At 38.1% G+C, this 17,743-nt stretch overlaps 1 protein-coding gene across 2 annotated transcripts in view; it reads right to left on the reverse strand.

Annotated features, from left to right (window-relative positions):
- LOC115981853 (pre-mRNA-processing protein 40C) overlaps positions 1-17,743 on the reverse strand; it is a 29,199-nt gene that overhangs the window by 3,512 nt on the left and 7,944 nt on the right. For both annotated transcript variants that reach the window (XM_031104257.1, XM_031104256.1), the window contains exons 8-15: positions 16,919-17,389; positions 15,222-15,305; positions 14,337-14,477; positions 14,084-14,190; positions 11,817-11,940; positions 3,037-3,180; positions 1,999-2,145; positions 78-200 (exon numbers count right to left, since the gene is read on the reverse strand). In XM_031104257.1, coding sequence (XP_030960117.1) covers positions 78-200; positions 1,999-2,145; positions 3,037-3,180; positions 11,817-11,940; positions 14,084-14,190; positions 14,337-14,477; positions 15,222-15,305; positions 16,919-17,389 — 1,341 coding nt within the window. The remainder of the gene's footprint in view (positions 1-77; positions 201-1,998; positions 2,146-3,036; positions 3,181-11,816; positions 11,941-14,083; positions 14,191-14,336; positions 14,478-15,221; positions 15,306-16,918; positions 17,390-17,743) is intronic.

Consider the following 17,743-nt stretch of genomic DNA (forward strand, 5'->3'; position numbering starts at 1 on the left):
CTGGCTGCAAGAAGCCAATTGCAAATATATTATAATTAATCAGCCCAACAAAAAACATGGCAGAGTCAAAGAATTACCTCATTCAGCATCTTTATGTGTTCCCGGAAGAGCTTTTCTGTGTCAGATACATCCAAGTCAGGGTTGGTTGCACGTGCTTGTGGATCCTTCTCCAATTTGGGCTTAGATTCTGTCCAAGATGCCTGATCACAAGTAGAAGAAAAAGGTGAACACATTAATTAGTGTGGGTAAGACCAAACCCAATCAACTGTAAAACTATAGTTAGCAAGAACCAAGTGACCAATTGGACCTGAATGCTTAGACCTAGAGCATATAATGTGTTTGTAGGTGTACGCCTCTGTGTTTAGAGAGAGAGAGAGAGTGCAGATTTTTTAGGAGTTACTTCCCTAAACAGTACAATGGGCATGATGGGAAATCTCAGCAATAACAACAATAATGCATAAGAATTCTACAAGGCGATGAAGCCAAAACTAATTTTTCCTTAAATATTTGATTGATAGATGCAGTAACAGGATTATGTGACCAGGGGTTGATGGTAACGTAAATTTTTATAACAGATTTTTTTTTCTTCCTTTTGCTAATGGGGAGTAGGGCAGCAGGAGGATTTCACTTCTACCAGGTAGATATAATGAAATTTAAGGAACTATACTAAGTGACAGACTTCTCCTTTTACTGTCTTTTATTTTCTTTGATCCTTTTTTATAAGAAAAATGAAAGATAGCAAAGGTTCCACCAGGAATTGAACCTCTATCATTTTCTTTACTTTTTTTTTTTTCTCAAATAAATTAAAATTTAACATTATAACTTTCAAGGCAGGAATGCAAGATCCAGAACAAAATAATAATAAATAAATAAAAAGACAAACGAGAAAATGATAATGGCAGCATTTATAGCTAGGCACCATTTTGAAAGCTCTTCACCTGCTGTAACTTCTTTCCCCCACCCCCCAACACCCTTTCAATGAAAAACATAAAGGATGCAACAAGTAGTACAGGAGAGTGTACCAAAGGAATGGCAAACAGAAAAACAAAACCAAGATCAAAGACTAAAATTAATATATACTTCAACTTAATCATAAAAAGCTAAGGGTTTGGACGTCATCAGATTAGTGTTATTCGAAGGCTGTTCCAAATTGCTGTTGTGGTGTCTTTGGAGGGAGAGAAAAAACCAGTTCTTTGAGCATTCTGAGCTGTCTTTGCTGGATCTAAAATTATTTTTCTTTCATATTGGATGTCAATTGTGGGTAATTTTTCTCTATGCTCGGTTAGTGATTTGATAGATCATTGCAATTGCATGCTTGATTGTACTGTCCCCAGTTGTATACATCCTGTATTCTTGGGTGACTTGTATTTTATTCTGGTCTTAATAAATCTCAATACTTATTAAATAAAAAAGAAAAAAATCATCCAACAAAAACCCCATTAATCCTATAAAACTCAGTACCTCAAAGGCCCAGCATGTCTTTCTTACTAAATGTAACACAAAAGGGAAAAGTGCTCCATATCTCTACTCTAATATCTACCAAAATGCCCTTTCCAATGAACCAACAGTTCCAGAACCTTTTGAGGCTAACCCACCAAATATCAAATGGAAGGAATGCACGTGATGCAATTTTCCAAGCATCCGAGTTGCTGCAATTTGTAGAGTAAATTTACAAAATGAACATGACATCTTTTATAACATACTCAGTCCCTTTATTTTAAACAAATTCACTCAAATTCCTGCACATATGCAAAAATATCCCAAGTCATTCATGAAAATCAGTAATCACACTTGTATAGCCATACGGTCAATGGCCCTAGCAAAATCTTAATATTGCAACAGATCTTAAAAACACAAAGTACTACAGATGGCCTTTTTTCTTTTTTCTTTTTCTTTTTGTTATGGAGTACTAAGGATGGCTTAACATGCAACATAACCACTACCATTCCTAGTCCAGCACCACCAAGAATGGAATCATTAGTGATAAAAATATGTTACCAGTGGATCTTTAATTGTCTCTACAAGTAAAGCCTGGAAGGATGAAACTGCCTCCTTCCTACGAACTTTCAGCCGCACCCTCTCCATTTCCTGTTCTTCTCTTTCCTTTCTTTTCCGAAATTCTCGCTCCCTTTCCTTCAATTTTTCCTGAAATCAGTATAAGGAGGTCAAAATTTTAAAACATTTTCCATAAAAATTAAAATTCAATATATAAAGGTCATATAGTTCCATTTTTAACCATTTAAAGTGCTACAAACATCTCCAAAATGGGAGAATTGATTTTAATATATATATATATATATAAACAATCCAAACCATTATGCTCCCTTGAAGTAATAATCAATCAGAGATACATATATTTGTGCAGAAGTATACAAGTGCATAAGTAATAAACAAATTTGAGGGACTTCCCTCATCAATAGGTCCTTTCTTTTCTTTTTTACCTCCCAATTTTCCCCTTTTTTACACTTGACACGTCACACATTATGTTTTTATAACTAATCAATTCAGATCTCACAAGTTCTTATTCTAACTTATACACACATGAGAACAAAGGCACACTCCATTTTTTACCTATTATTGTTCTCAACCTGTAAAATTAACAGTGCAAGTTGCAGACCCACTCTTTTAATTTTAATTCTCACATGTCCATATAAATCAGCAATGTAACATCTATATAATGTGATATCTGTTAATTTGGTATAACCATAACATGGCAAATTGAGCACCATACAAGAAGATTAAATGAAAAACATTAACAAAATAAATCAATATTTAACCTGAAAGAAATAATCAAGGGCTATTAAAAATTCAAATATAAACTCAACTATGCTTTCCCACAGAATATTTTTAGCAAAGGCATCTAGATTGGTTAAATATTCAAAAATAACCAAAACGAAAATTGCAGATGGGTAAACTTTCATTTTTGTTCCAGCATCTACGTTCAAGCATAAAGCACACTGAGAGAGAGAGAGAGAGAGAGAGAGAGAGAAAGAGAGAGAGGAGTTTCTAACAGAAAAGTAAGGAAAAATTCCAGACCTGCTCCTCCCTTTTGGATTTTGCTTCTCGTTCTGATTCCTCTTCTGCAGCCCTTAGTTCAGATATATACTCATTAAATAAAAACTCCCTATCCTCATGCTTAACAGATTTGTATCTTGGGTCATTCCTTAGACTATCTTTCACCTACAGCAACCAAAATACACAATTGATCCTCCAATGAAAAACTAATACATTTTTTCATACATATTTTAAAATTAATAAATAAATAAATAATATCTAATAGACCAATTATCTCATGCTTGTTATTTGCAAGTGCACAGCCAGTTTCAAAAAGTTCTTTATCTGTTATTTGAACTATTACCCTTATCCTGCATTTAGATTGAAAAATATGTCACCCCTTGTAATCACTTCCAAATGTTCTGCAGGTCATTCTAAGATCTTCAAGATATAAAACAGCAAGTAATTCTAAGATCTTCAAATTGGCATGCTGAATGTCCACTGGTGTGGAGTTCCTTAGCACACAATTTGCATACATGCCCATCAACCAAAACTATCATATTGAGGAAAGATGAACTAACATTATATAGTAAACATCCATACGTAAATAAAGCCTTTGACAAAATACAGCAAATTAGGGAGGTGTCTCTTCTTCCCCACTTCTAAAGGCCTTCAATACCCTTGAGCTTATTATTTGTGTTAATAACTCTAAGAGGGTTTTTTTTCAATACACATCTAAAGCACTTTTTATTAGTTGGCACACATGCCTTGGTGAGTCCTAAACCCACAACCTCATCCTTCACCTTGCTCTACAAGGGGAGGAGGTGCCATTTGTCAATGAGCTATAACTCAATGGCACCTCCTTCCTTTGTAAGATTAGGGTGGAGGTTGACATTGTGTTCAAAACATGTATAACTTACCTATCAAATGGGAGGTGTATTTGAGCTAGAGTTCGCTGGTGATTACACATCCCAATCATTCCCTCCCCATATGCAACCATGGAAGACTAATTTGTTGCAACTTAGTAATTTCATCAATTCAAGCTCTGTAATCAAGGGCAGATTTGTAATTTCAACAACTCCTACAAATTGAGGGTAGTTTGGTGATTGAGTTCGGTCTAGAATTTTCCAATTCTAACAGCATCAGGTTACTTTACTCCTTTAAGTCTAAGTCACTCTTTATTACCTTATTGGTTTTCAACTTACTAGTCAAATTCAAAGTCCTAATTGAGTGGTTGAGTATTTAAGCACATATTAATTGCAATTGCAGTTTTGTAAAATATAAATCTTAAATAGACTTTGGCTAGGAAAACAGAAGCTAAGGAAAAATAAAGAAACTCGGAATTTTCAATAATGGTGGGATAAAATGGTGGTAAGTGGTGTTTCTGTCCATTGAAATGGAACGGACACAATACTGATGCAAGATGAAACCAAAACAATGCAACAAGAAAATTACAGAACAGAAAAATAAAGGATAGGTAACCTAGGAGTGAGCACCAAGCAAGAGAGAACCTCTACAAGTCAGCACCTTGGGTTGGTTAGAGTTAGCACCAGGCCATCGGTAGAGTTCCAGAAGAAATTTTATTTATAAAAAATTTTGTGCTTTAAAGACATACTAGGACTAAACCCTAATTCTAACTAACTAGGAAATCCTTATTGAATTCCAAAAATACCCTTAACTTTAAGAAATTAAAAAAAAATACTAATAAACCCAATTAACTGCTAATACCTAAAATTCTTACTTATAAAAAAAAAAAAAAAACTGCTAATACCTAAAATAAAATTCTAATTGCCCAATATAGATTAAATTGACTTCCAAATTTAAATAAAACTAAATTACAATAAGTACTTCTTTGCGCTTCCCACATCAGATATGGTTGCCACCATTGTTTGTGTCCATTGATATAAAAAGAAGGCAGTTATTCCGGAGAGTATATGATAGCAATGGCTGAGGTGCAGAGTCCCACTTTTGGTGGTTGTGGCACTTTTGAAGTAGTAGACTGTCAATAAGATAACTGATTCTGAAGTTGGTGACGGTTGTTCAAGGGCTAGTTCACACGATTTTTCTTTGTCAGGTCAAATTTTGGTATCATTAATAAAAGTAAACTCCCAAATACTAAACCAAAATTTAAAATTATTTATAAAAATAAAAAGAATAAATTCCATCTGGAGTGGGATTGAGGAACATTAACAAAAAGCTACAGCAAGATTTTTTATGGAGTGGGATTGGTGAGGAACATAAATTACATCTGGTTAAATGGGCACAGATTTGTGAACCGCTTTGTAATGGAGGATTAGGTATAAAGAACCTCAGAAGATTTAATCAAGCTTCGTTTGGAAAGAGGTTGTGGAGATACAGGAAAGAGAGGGAGTTTCATCTTTGAAGAGGGGGGGTGGGGGAGATGGATCACTAACAGTGTGTTGGGTGGGTTCCTATAGTGAGTCTATGGAAATCTATAAGATGGGAATTGTCTACTTTTTCCCAATTTCTTCAATTTGATGTGGGTGATGGTACTATAGTGAAATTTTGGGAGGATGTATGGAATAGTGATTGCCCACTCAAGGAGGCTTTCCCGGATTGTTAAAGACTCATCAATAGCTGAGTTCTTTCATCTCTCTAATGGGGTGCCCCATTTGGAATGTTCAATTCTCTAGACCGGTTCAAGAATGGGAGTTGGAGCCACTAGTTTCATTAATGGATCTTATATATTCCAAGGCCATTAGGGGTGAAGGGAAGACTTTGCTGGAAACCTGCCAAGAGTCGGGGGACTTTGAGGTGTGTGGGTATTATCATTCCCTATCCCAAAGCCTGATGGCATGTCATATCCTTTGAAGTCGGTGTGGCATTAGAAGGTTCCCTCTAGGGTTGCCTTCTGTTCTTGGACTGCTGCTCTAGGGAAGATCTTATCTACTGAAAATCTCCAGAAGAGACATGTTGTTAGGGATTGGTGTTGCATGTGCAAAAAATGTGGGGAGTCTGTGGATCATCTTCTTCTTCATTGCCCTATAGCTTTTGAGCTGTGGAAAATGACATTTTGTTTATTTGGTCTCCAATGGGTTATGCCAAAAAGAGCTATTGAGATATCCGCAGCCTGGAAGGACTCTTTCAGCAAGCATAGAAACATAGCTTTCTAGAAGGCTGTGCCACATTGCATTATGAGGTGTCTTTGGCAAGAAGAGAATTCTAGAAGTTTCGAGGGATGTAAACAGAATATCCTTGATCTAAAAGCCTTTTTTCCTTCGTACTTTGTTCGATCGAGCGTTAGCTTTTTTTTCTCCTCCTTGTTTTACCCTTCTAGATTTGTTTGAGCATTGTAATTTGAATTGATTGTACTTCTCTCTAAGTACACTCCCGGTGTACTTGGTTTGTTTTCTTGTTAATAAATTTTTGATTAATTATGAAAAATTAAATTTAAAAAATAATAATAATAATAACTCAAATTACAAAACAAACTCCATATCGTCTTCTTGATCTAATTTAATGTGAAGTATGTTATCAATACTATATATGTAATTGAAAAAATAAGAAAAACAAAATGTATGCTCATGCATTCTCTGTATTATGGACTATTCATGCACCAACTCACAATTGTATGCCATATGCTAAGCAACCATTTCTACTAACTTTAGCATTGTCAAAAAATGGGTCCTCTTGCCAATACAAATCTTCTTCCAAGGATAAAAAGAATTAAAAGACCACTAATTTATTAAAGGATACCTTCACCCAAAACAATCCCTCCAAAAAGCATGTCAAATTGTGGGGAAAAGAATGCTCCAGCCATTAAAAAGTCTAATTTCTTAGTAAATTGCCACTTGTCCCCAAACCTTAAGCTAAAAGAAAATGAGCTAATAGAAAATGATAAATTTAACTAATTTCCTTACACTATTTTCATTCCATCCTCTTCTTCTTCACTGACCACCCCACCTTCCTCTGTCCTGCTGCTACAACCACCTTTTTTGCCTCGACCAACCACTACCATTTTACCTTCTCCTCTTCCCAACATTGTGCCTCTTCCTAACTATGCTTCCAAACCTTCTCTTCCGGTCAGAGGGGGTAGTAAAGGTTCTTTCCGCATAGATTCCAAAACCTTTTCTTTTTCTTTTGACGGCAGGTGGGTTGATTCTTATGCCATTCTCAAAAGTCATCGGAATTTTAATAGTTCCGTTTGGTTGAGTCGTAAGGGAATGTTATGGATTCTCTCATGTTTTGCCGATATTCATGATTGGGTACCAGGAAAGGAGTTGTTGTACAAAAGATATAGAGAAAACAATAAGTTTTACGAATTTCGGGGAAGGTCGAATAAGGCTGGTATTTTTGCGGATATAGCTGTGTTTTTTGGTGGAGCTCGACGTGGTTGTGTTATGGTACCTGCGAGTTCAAACCGGGCTGGGTGGTGCTTGTTCTCTAAAGAATTAGATAGTGTCCTATCTGGTTCTAACAGTGTTGGGGGGGAAGGGAGGACATCCAGTGGAGTTGCTGGTGGTGGTCAGATGGATGGCAGTGGACATGATGGGAAGAATTTTTTCAAAAATGGCAACCAGCGGAAGTTTAGGAAATTTGAAAATTCTAGAGCTATTTTGGGACATAACGTGTTCGTGGGAGAATCTGCTGTTGTTACAGTTTCTAAAAAAAATGGCAGACCCATGCGTGATTTCATTTTTAAGATGACTCCTGACACCTTGGCGCTGAGGGTGTCTTTTTCTGAAGGGGGTAAAAGGATGGTTTTGTGGATGAATCCACTGGATTCTCACAAGTCCAGCAAAAGTGGGAAACCAGATGGAGGCAAACGAGTTGTCTCTTGGGCGGACCATGTGAAGGCTCTAAGGCCTGTTAAAGATGGGCCTGTGGTTTCTCAGACCCAAGCCCGAGACCCCTTAGCTTTCCCGTTAAAAAATATAACCCATTCAGTGGCTGTACCTACCTTCGATCCCATTGGGGTGAACGAGTTCATGGTCTGCGTTCAAGGCACGAATGGGTCAGGCGAGTCCTCGACGGAGCCCGGGGCAGCGGCAGCGATGATGGGTTTTGAGGCTCCGATGAGGGTGTTACTCCCTTCTAGCCTAGTTCTGGAGGTTCGTACTCCTTTCTCGACGACTTCCCAGTCAGATCGGGAGCAAGGGGTAGCGGCGGAGGCGCCGACGGTGGGTTCTGAAGCTCCGATGGGGGTGAAACTCCGTTCTAGCCCAGTTCCGGTGGTTCGCACTCCTACCTCGGTGGCTACCCAGTCAGATCGGGAGGTTGAGAGGCAGATTGGGGCTGATCCGACGAACACGGTGGTCTTTTATAGTCTTGGGCAGCTTGACGGAATGGAGAAAGATTCACACCCGGCGGTGCCGTCGCCGGTCAATGCATCGGTGTGTGGTAGTCCTCTCCATAGTCATCAGTGGCAAGTGTCAAATCAGTTTTCTCCTTTGAACAATGTGGGTAGGGAGGCAGATCCTTGGTCTGAGGAGGTGGAGGACGTTTTTCCGGAGTTATTAAGCATAAGTGACAATGAGGGGTGTGACGCCCATACCGGTAGGACTGCTGTGTATGCTGATGGTATTGGGGAGAACAACTGTAGTCCACTAGAGTGTGTTCCGTTGTCTTGTTGGGTCCCTTGGGTAGCTGAAGATTTGGTGTTAAGTATGGTGGCTGAGGAAGGCAAGGTTGATGCATCAAAGGTGGAACATTCGAAATGGGTGTCTACAATGATGAAGAGCTTCTGCAAGATGGTGGGCTTTCCTATTGTTAAACATGAAGCTCAGTGTGTGGCTTTATTTCGTTTATTAGAACAGGAGTGTATGGAGGTAATCAATGATGGGTGTATTCAGCCACCTGTTAAAGCTGGTCAGAAAGGTCTAAGAGAATTGCGGGGTCTGTTTTCTTCAGTTAATTATGATGGGACTCTCTCGGAACAGAGGTTCGTCGTCTGGTCTTGGGGCTATTGGTAGTAATTAATATCTTTAAGACTTCTTTCTTGGAATGTTAGGGGGTTAAATAACCCTCAAAAGATGGAGGTTTGTAAGAATCTGTTGAAGGAATGGAGATGTGATGTTGTATGTTTGCAGGAAACTAAACTTGCTTCTATAAATTCTACTCTTGTGCGGAGCTTATGGGGTAGTCCCTTCGTTAATTGGGCTGTACTGGATGCGGTTCAAACATCTAGGGGGGTTTTGCTGATTTGGGATAAACGGGTGGTCGAGAAAATTGATGTATCTGTTGGTCGGTTCTCTGTTAGTGTTCTTCTTAAGGGAGTTTTGGACGGTTTTGAATGGGTCTGCACTGGTCTTTACGGCCCCAATGTTGATCATCATAGGGCTGCTTTGTGGGAGGAGCTGTCTAGGGTGCGTGTCAGGTGGAACACAGCATGGTTTTTATTTGGTGATTTTAATATTATTAGATTCCCTTGTGAGAGGCTTGGTTGTGAATCCTTTAGCCCAGCCATGTTTGCCTTCTCCGACTTTATTGAGAATAATTATCTAGTGGATTTACCATTGGAAGGGGCTGCTTTCACCTGGTTTAGGGATGCTGAGCCGCAAGCTATGTCCCATATAGACAGGACCCTAGTCTCTATGGATTGGGTGGATCATTTCGGGATTATGTCTCAAAGGGTGCTCCCTCGAGTTATTTCTGATCATTGTCCGCTCTTGGTCGAAGTTGGAGGAGTGGATAGGGGTCGCTGTGCTTTTAAGCTTGAGAATATGTGGCTCGGAGTTGAGGGTTTTGTCGAGAGAGTTAAACAATGGTGGGAGGGGTATAGCTTTTTGGGCTCCCCAAGTTTCGTTCTAGCTCAAAAATTAAAGGCTCTGAACGAAGATCTTAAGAAGTGGAATAAGGAGGAATTTGTAGATTTGGCATTTAGGAAGAAGTGTTTGCTGTCTGAATTAATGGGTCTAGATGCTAAGGAAGAATTGTTGGGCCTCTCTTATGAGGAAGAATCCCGCCAAACTCAAGTTAAAGGAGATATTGCAGCTTTAGCCGCTTTAGAAGAGACTTTTTGGAGACAAAAGTCTCGTGCTTTGTATGTGAAGGAGGGAGATAACAACACTAGGTTCTTTCATAGTCTAGCGAACTCTCATAGAAGAGCTAATCACATTAGAAGCATTGAGGTAGATGGTGTCTTATATGAGGATGGTCCTACTATACAATCTCAGAGTACTCTCTCAAGCCTTCCTACGTAGTATCTATCATTATTTGTCATTCCTGTAGCTATGGCTGATAGATTAGAGCGCATTCAGAGAAATTTTTTTATGGGGCTCTTCAGAGGAGTGTTTCAAATATCCGTTGGTGGCTTGGGAGAAGGTGTGTTTACAGATAGATTTGGGTGGTTTGGGGATCAGGAAGTTAATGCATTTTAATAAAGCCTTGTTAGGGAAATAGTTATGGAGGTTTGGGCGAGAAGGCACTCATCTTTGGAGGAGGGCTATTGTATCTAAATATGGAGAGGGTCAAGGGGGGTGGACTACTAAAATATGTAGAAGGGCCCATGGTTGTGGTCTGTGGCGGGGTATTCATGATGGTTGGGAGGGGTTCTCCAACCATGTGGCCTTAGTGGTGGGTGATGGCACTCGTATTCTTTTTTGGCATGATAAGTGGGTTGGAGATAACTCTCTTAAAAGGCTCTATCCTCAGTTGTATGTGTGTTCTAATGACAAGGAAGCTTGCATTTCTGATGTATTATGCTACCAAGAAGGTGGTAATGATAAAATCTGGAATTTGAGATTTCATAGGGATTTTCATGAAAGGGAATTAGGGGCTGCCTGCTCTTTCATTGAGTTAATTCAATCTTGGATCCCTAGGAGTGGTGGGAGTGACACTTCTCACTGGTGTCTCTCAAAGGGAATGGCAAGTTTGAAACCCGGTTCTATAACAATATCATTAGGGGTGCAGCTGCCTCCAATTTCCCGTGGAAAGGTGTTTGGAAAGCTAAGATCCCTAGGAGGGTGGCCTTTTTTGTGTGGACAGCTGTTCATGGGCAGATCCTTACATTGGATAATCTTATGCTTAGGGGGCGCATTTTGGTGAATAGGTGTTGTATGTGCCATCGGAATGAGAAAACTGTGGATCATCTTCTCCTCCACTGTCCAGTAGCTCACTCTCTATGGGTTTATATGCTTCAGATCTTTGGGACATAATGGGTCATGCCAAGCTCTGTGGAAAGCTTGGTGTATTGTTGGAGTTTTGGGTTCGTAAAATTTAATTCAGACATTTGGAATATGGTTCCTGGCTGTTTGTTGTGGACTGCTTGGACGGAAAGAAATCGGCGCTCTTTTGAGGATACTGAGAAATCCTTGGTTCAATTACAAGCTCTATGCCAGAAGACATTATTTGATTGGTCTAGGTGTTGGGGCTTTTCGGATTGCTCCACTATTTTCGAGTTTATTTCTTCTCTTAGTTTTGCTCTTTAAGTTTGTTCTTGTTCTTTGTTGCTGTTTGTGTGTTTGTTGCTTTTTCTTGTGTTCACCATCATGAACACCTTGTATTGGCATGCATTTGTTTGCAGTTTGTTTTAATAATATTCTTATTACCTATCAAAAAAAAAAAAAAAACTAGTCTAAGAACCCCTTTATCATATGGACCCAAGACCCTCTCACTCAATGATAACGCGTGAACTTTGGACTGAATAGGGAAGGAGCACATGCTTGATAAAGTATCACACAAGCTTATGCTGATGGGAAAGGATAAATTTAAAAATTAATAGTATTATGTTCTAAAACCCTCAAACTATACATACACCTGAACATAGTTCAATACCATTCTATTGAGCAAATAAAATAAATAAATAAACTTATATCCAGCAAATAAACTGAGACCAAAATATGAAGTAGAACTGCACCTACCTTGGACCAACGGGAATGAAGAGTTATATCTCCTTTTTCTCTAAGCATGGACTTGAAACTGGAGGTAGAAGCTGCACGCAGTGCTTGAGCTTTTGCTTCAGCAGCCCTCTTTAAAGGAAGGACCCTGCAGGTGAAGCAGACATCTTATCTAACCAATAATAGTAACATCTTATCAGATAAAAGGCAATTACCATGTTAATCCAAAAAGGTTATAGGGCTAAAGGACACTACCAAGGCGAATCTGAGAATCTGGTCACTAGCCTACTACTTGCTGACTCATGTTGCTTTCAAGGGTAATAAGAACTTTCTGTCTAGGAAAATTTCAATATAAATTCGAATAAGGATCCGAGGAAAAAAAAAAGTACTCAAATGTAACAGCATGGCTGAGTCTATTGCACCATATGCTAAACAGAGACACTGGCATGGTACACAGAACTGAATGACATGCTCATGTGTGGCACTTCTCATATACCAGAAAACATCATTGATTGCAACAGCTATTTTTTTGAAAAAAAGTCCCCTGAGATCATCATCCCACTGAATGACATGCTCATTGGTTGTTGATACTTAAAAGTTAAAACTCAAGTTTTAAATTAAAAAAGAAGGTCATATTAGAGGGAAATTCAAGAAAAGTTAAAGTTAAAAAATAAAATACTGAAAGCATCTCACCTTTCAGTCAATTAGTATTTGATGATGGACAAGGATAATTGCTAAATTTTTTAGAGTTGCTTACTAATGAACAAGTGACCATAGGACCCAATATCAGAATCTTACCCCAGAACAATCCATGTTTGCCAAGACTTTTATATCACAAATGAAGTTTCACATTAAGAACACAACCAGAGTGTTGAAAACAAATCCAAGGACTGGAAAAAATGTTGGTTCCCTTTGCTCAAAACAGTCTACGATGACTAGAACTCCATGATGGTGTCCACACTACATCAACACACCAGATAGGGCAAAAGTTTTTTTTTTTTTTTTTTTTTTTTGGGAGGGGTAGTTGAATGGGAAGAAAAGGTTTTAGGACATAGTCATATTTATAAATAAAAAAGGAAACCCAGCCCGACTTTGGTTATTGTGATCAATAGGCCATAAGCAACATCCAGATTTTTCCTTATGTGTTATATTTTAGGTTCCCCAATTAAATTCACACACACGGTTGAGTCGATCAATGCAACACAAACATTGTTGTCTTTTCCAATGACAGTTAAATTCAATGCTGTTGTGTGTTTGACTTTAACTAAGGAAACCTAAGGTAAACACCTAAGGAACTATACCTAAATTTTTCCCTAAAAAATAAACATCATGAAATAAAAAGAGGAATCAAACCAAAGAAGATGGAACAAAGTATTTAACTAAAATATCTGCAACCGCTAAGGGCAAAGGGAAGAAAAAATGTACTAGAAGAGAAAGGGAAAAGAGAGGGTGGGGGGCGTAAAGCTTTTCTTGTAGTACATCATAATTTTTGGTGCATCCATTCCACATGAATAGAAATAACACACATAAATTAGGAGTCGTGTCTAATCATGCACATCATGACCTTACCTAGTTAGACCATAATTATGACCAACACAGCAAATTAACTGAAATGGCTGGGAGACAATGGCTGAAATGTTCCATGTAAGAGTTTGAATGAAAGAAAGTTAGCATAATGAGATCAAACCCGCCTTCTCTCCTATGGCATTAATTTTTCATTTTTTATTTTTTTTTTTTTGAGAAATGAAGGAATCCAAACCTCTCCAAGTATCAAACTATTCCCTCGGGTGTGTGCAATACCCCCATCCCACACACACCAAGTAATTATAGGAAGGAATCCCTTGGAGGTGGCCCCAAGATGGTAGCTAAAGGTTTTAAACCCAGGATCTCATGAGGCCTTAGGAACCACGAAGCCAAGCCCTTGGGGTTTTCTTCTATGGCATTAAATATTTCAAGTTGGTTAAAAAAGATTAGAGTTCAGCAAGTTTAGAAAATTAATGGTCCAAAATAAAATGCTTATGGACCCCAACAACAAAACATATGTGGGTGACGACCACCTGAGGACATATTTCTTTCTCGCTCAGGCATCCCATAAGGGAACCAGCAATTACCATCTACCAATGTCATAAAATAGGTTGTTTATGTTATAACAAAATAAGGCAGCACCTTAATGGCACTGATTAACACCAACTAAATGACCAGTGTGGGACCCATTGATGTGAATGCTGATTATCGCAGAAATGCATGCATGTACACTAGGAAAACTTGAGTATTCAACTGCCAAGTGATACCTCTCATTCAAAAGATGCTCTCGATCCTTGCGGTCCAAGGCCTCAAACCGTGGATCATTGCCCCATTTCTTTCTGAAAGTTTGATAATCAGTACTGTGATCAATATCCTGGAAAATGAAAAGGTGGACAGTAAGAAATCAGCACTCTCCAAAGCACAGAATCTAGCAGATTTTGCTAAAGGAACATTTATTTTGGTGTTTTTTTTTGGTTGTGGGGGGGGGGGGGGGGGGGGGTTTAAGGTGGTCGATGAGACCTCTGATACTTCATCCAGTAATTGTTTAAACCCTTCTATTGCAGCCTTCTGAGCTGCTCGTTTTTCCTTGCGTTCCTCCTCAGCACGTGTTTTCACATAGTGTTCAAACAATGACCTCCTGGCAGAATAACTTGGAATTGCCTGCAACAAGATAGACATTTCACAATAAAGAAAAGTAAAAAAGAACTCCTAAATTAATGCTTGGTTATTACAATCAGTTCTGATATGCCAGTTATATGACTTCCATTGTTGTTTCCATGGCCCTCCATCACCACTGTGCTAGCCCAAGCTTGGGGCAGACAGTTTCAGTTTCAGCTTATTCCTTGCTCTAAGGAGGAGGTGGAAGAGTCTTGACAAAGCCAAGCCATGTCCATGTGAGATTTTGAAACACAAACATACTCTTTCTAGATTTTATTTTCCACATTCTGTTAAACCATGCCCAATTACTAAAAGGGTAAGCTTAAATTAAATGTTTAAGGTCTAAAGTTCAAATCTCAAAGTGCCATATCTTAAGTTGAAATATATATAAGGAAAAAATCCTATTAACAATAAACTGGACTGGGCTATGCCAGGCAGAGCTGAGCCAGGCAAGCCATTAATTGTATAAAAGCCCAGCCTGAAATATGGATGTGCCAGAAGAGAGAGGCCAACCAGCCCTTATGGTCCAAGTCCAAAGACTCAAGACACGTATAGCAAGTCAGCACCTCATAATATTTGCAGAATTACCATTTCCTACAGCTATAGTATGTAAGAAGTGAAATCTTTACTGAAGTCCACAAAACAGTCTTGAGACAAAGTTCATGTAAAACTTTGCTTTATATAACAGATTATTCAATAATCATAAAACCTTCAAAATATAATTTGTAATCGATGGACTCAACAAACCTTGAAACGTGGATCAAACACAATTTTTGGCAGTTCCTTCTCCCATTTCGAGAATGGTGCCACTCCTCGTTCCTTCAGCATCTCCTGTGAAATTCATGGGGAAAAAAAAACCAAAAAGAAACACCAGACATTAGCATTTCTCAACGGGCACATTTAAAGTTGCTTCAAGTACATATCAACAACAACAACAACAACAAACAAGGCCATTCATAAAACTGGGTGTGCAAGTTGAAAAATCAAAGAACGCCAAAACGCATTAGATATGCAAAAGATCATTTAAACCAGAGTCAAAAATGGATTAACAAACAAAAAAATGAATTTGATCTTATTTTTGGTTTCTTTTGCCTTTTTTTGGGGGGGTGGGGGGTGGTGTTCAAAGGTGTTATATTAAAGCTAATATGAAACATATAAAAATTCAAAGCTGTTAATAAGTTCAGAAATGTTCTGTTTGAGAATTCCTTAACTCTGATCAAATTTCTATAACTTACCCAAAAAAAAAGTTGAGAAATTTTTAACAAAAATAGCATAATTTTATAAGTAATGAGTATTCGACCACTTTAAGGAGTATATCATAATTAATTGAAATGCTGATGTAATCCAAGGATAAAGAAGGGTGTAAGGGGCTACTTTATAGATGATTCTTATCAGATCTATTTAAATCATTGGATTTACATTAAACATAACAGAAAATAAGATTTGATTATAATTAAACTTTTGAAATATTTCCCTAGCAAAAAATTTTCAACAAGAAATATTTTTATGGAAAACAATTTGTTCTCTATTGTTTGGTTGAGATCCTGAAAACATTTTCCAGTGTTTGGTTGCACAAAAATTTCTATGCTATTCTAAATATAATTACTACACTTCAGCTGCGCCAGAAATGTGTGTTAAAACCAACAAAAACTCACAAAAGGTTGAGACAATAGTGTTTGTGCCAGCAGCAATGGTTGCAGGAATAGGTTTCCCCGGGGGGGGGGGCGGTGGGGGTTGGTTGGTGGTGGGGGAGTGGTTGTGGTGTTGCAGATGAGGAGAGGAGGGTGATAGTAGTAATATGGAGCAGGGGGCCAGAGGGAAGAGGAAGGGAGATGTACGAGGTAGTGGGGTGCAGAGGGGAGAACGAGTGATAGAGGCACAAGGGAGAGGGCACAAAAACCCACTCCATTTGCTGTAATTTTCAACAGCACCAAATATGAAATACATGAATAATTCAAAAAAAAAACCTATTGAAGAGAAACGAGACAGTGCTCCCACATTTACACAGGAACTGGAAGTGTACTTAGGTTGCTACAAGCATCATCTAAATTTACATATATTATCCAGAAAATGTATCTCATGGAAAACATGTGAAAATTTTTCTGGATAATATCTTACATTGATACAAAAGGAGCCTAAAAGTATTGGATTACTTGACACAGGTACCCTTGTCAAGATATATTGTTTGTTAGGTAGATAGGCTTTTAAAGGAAAATGGATATTCCATTAAAATAAAAATAACACCTTTATATATATATATATATATATATATACATATTTTGTTAGATCAACATATTCTCACCCCCCCCCCCAAAAAAAACCCAAAAATAAATGTAAAAAGAAATTATACCAAGTCACAAAATCCAAAAATGGAAGGCAAACAAAAAACATGGGATTAATATTCCTACTTTAAGAATTTTCAACAAAAAAGAAGAAAGAAAGACCTTGAACTGGATAACACACTCCTCCTTTGTTGGTCCACTATCTGCATCCTCTGAATCTGAGGACGATTCTGTCATATTACCATCCCCATTAGCGTCTTTTACCTTTTCTCTGCTGTTTTCACTTTGCAAACCTTTAGCCATGGTATCAACTGCTCTTGAGCCATTTAACTCTGATGCTGCAGTTCCTGATGGTGTGGGACCAGGAGAGGAGGTGACAGGAGTTCCAGAGTCCTGCAACTTTTTTTTAATCAAATCCAGTGCAGATGATGATCCTGGCACAACTGAGGCTTTAAGAGCCAAAGCATCACGACCACCTGTGTTAATGGCAGGAGCATTCAAACTAATTGGAGCAGATTCTTTTTCAGTTGATAAATTAGTTTGTGTTGACAATATTGAATGTTCTTTTAATGTGTCTCTGTCCTGCTTCTTTTTCAATTCTGTAACTTCATTTGGGATCTGCCAGCTGCTTATCTGATAAAGAAAGAAATAACAATAAATACATGGAATAAGTTTAAGTAACATCTAATAAGATTTAAATATTTGATTTCATTACTTTTACTTCTAAAATTTGAAATGAGACCAACTTAAATATGGGCTTGTAGTTTATTTGTAAACATGACTAGCAACTTGATACAACAAAAGAATTTGAGAAACTTCATGAAACATCATTAACATAAATATACAGATTTCCAATACAATTCCAGAAGTTATGCTAGAAACATGAGTACACATTTGAGACTCAATTAAAAAGGAGGCCATGCAAATGAAACATGTAATTAATGCAACACTAGGCTGCATCAAGAAAAACCATGAAAGCATGTGATG

The sequence above is a fragment of the Quercus lobata genome, chromosome 3 (genome assembly GCF_001633185.2).
Source record: "Quercus lobata isolate SW786 chromosome 3, ValleyOak3.0 Primary Assembly, whole genome shotgun sequence".
NCBI lineage: Eukaryota > Viridiplantae > Streptophyta > Magnoliopsida > Fagales > Fagaceae > Quercus > Quercus lobata.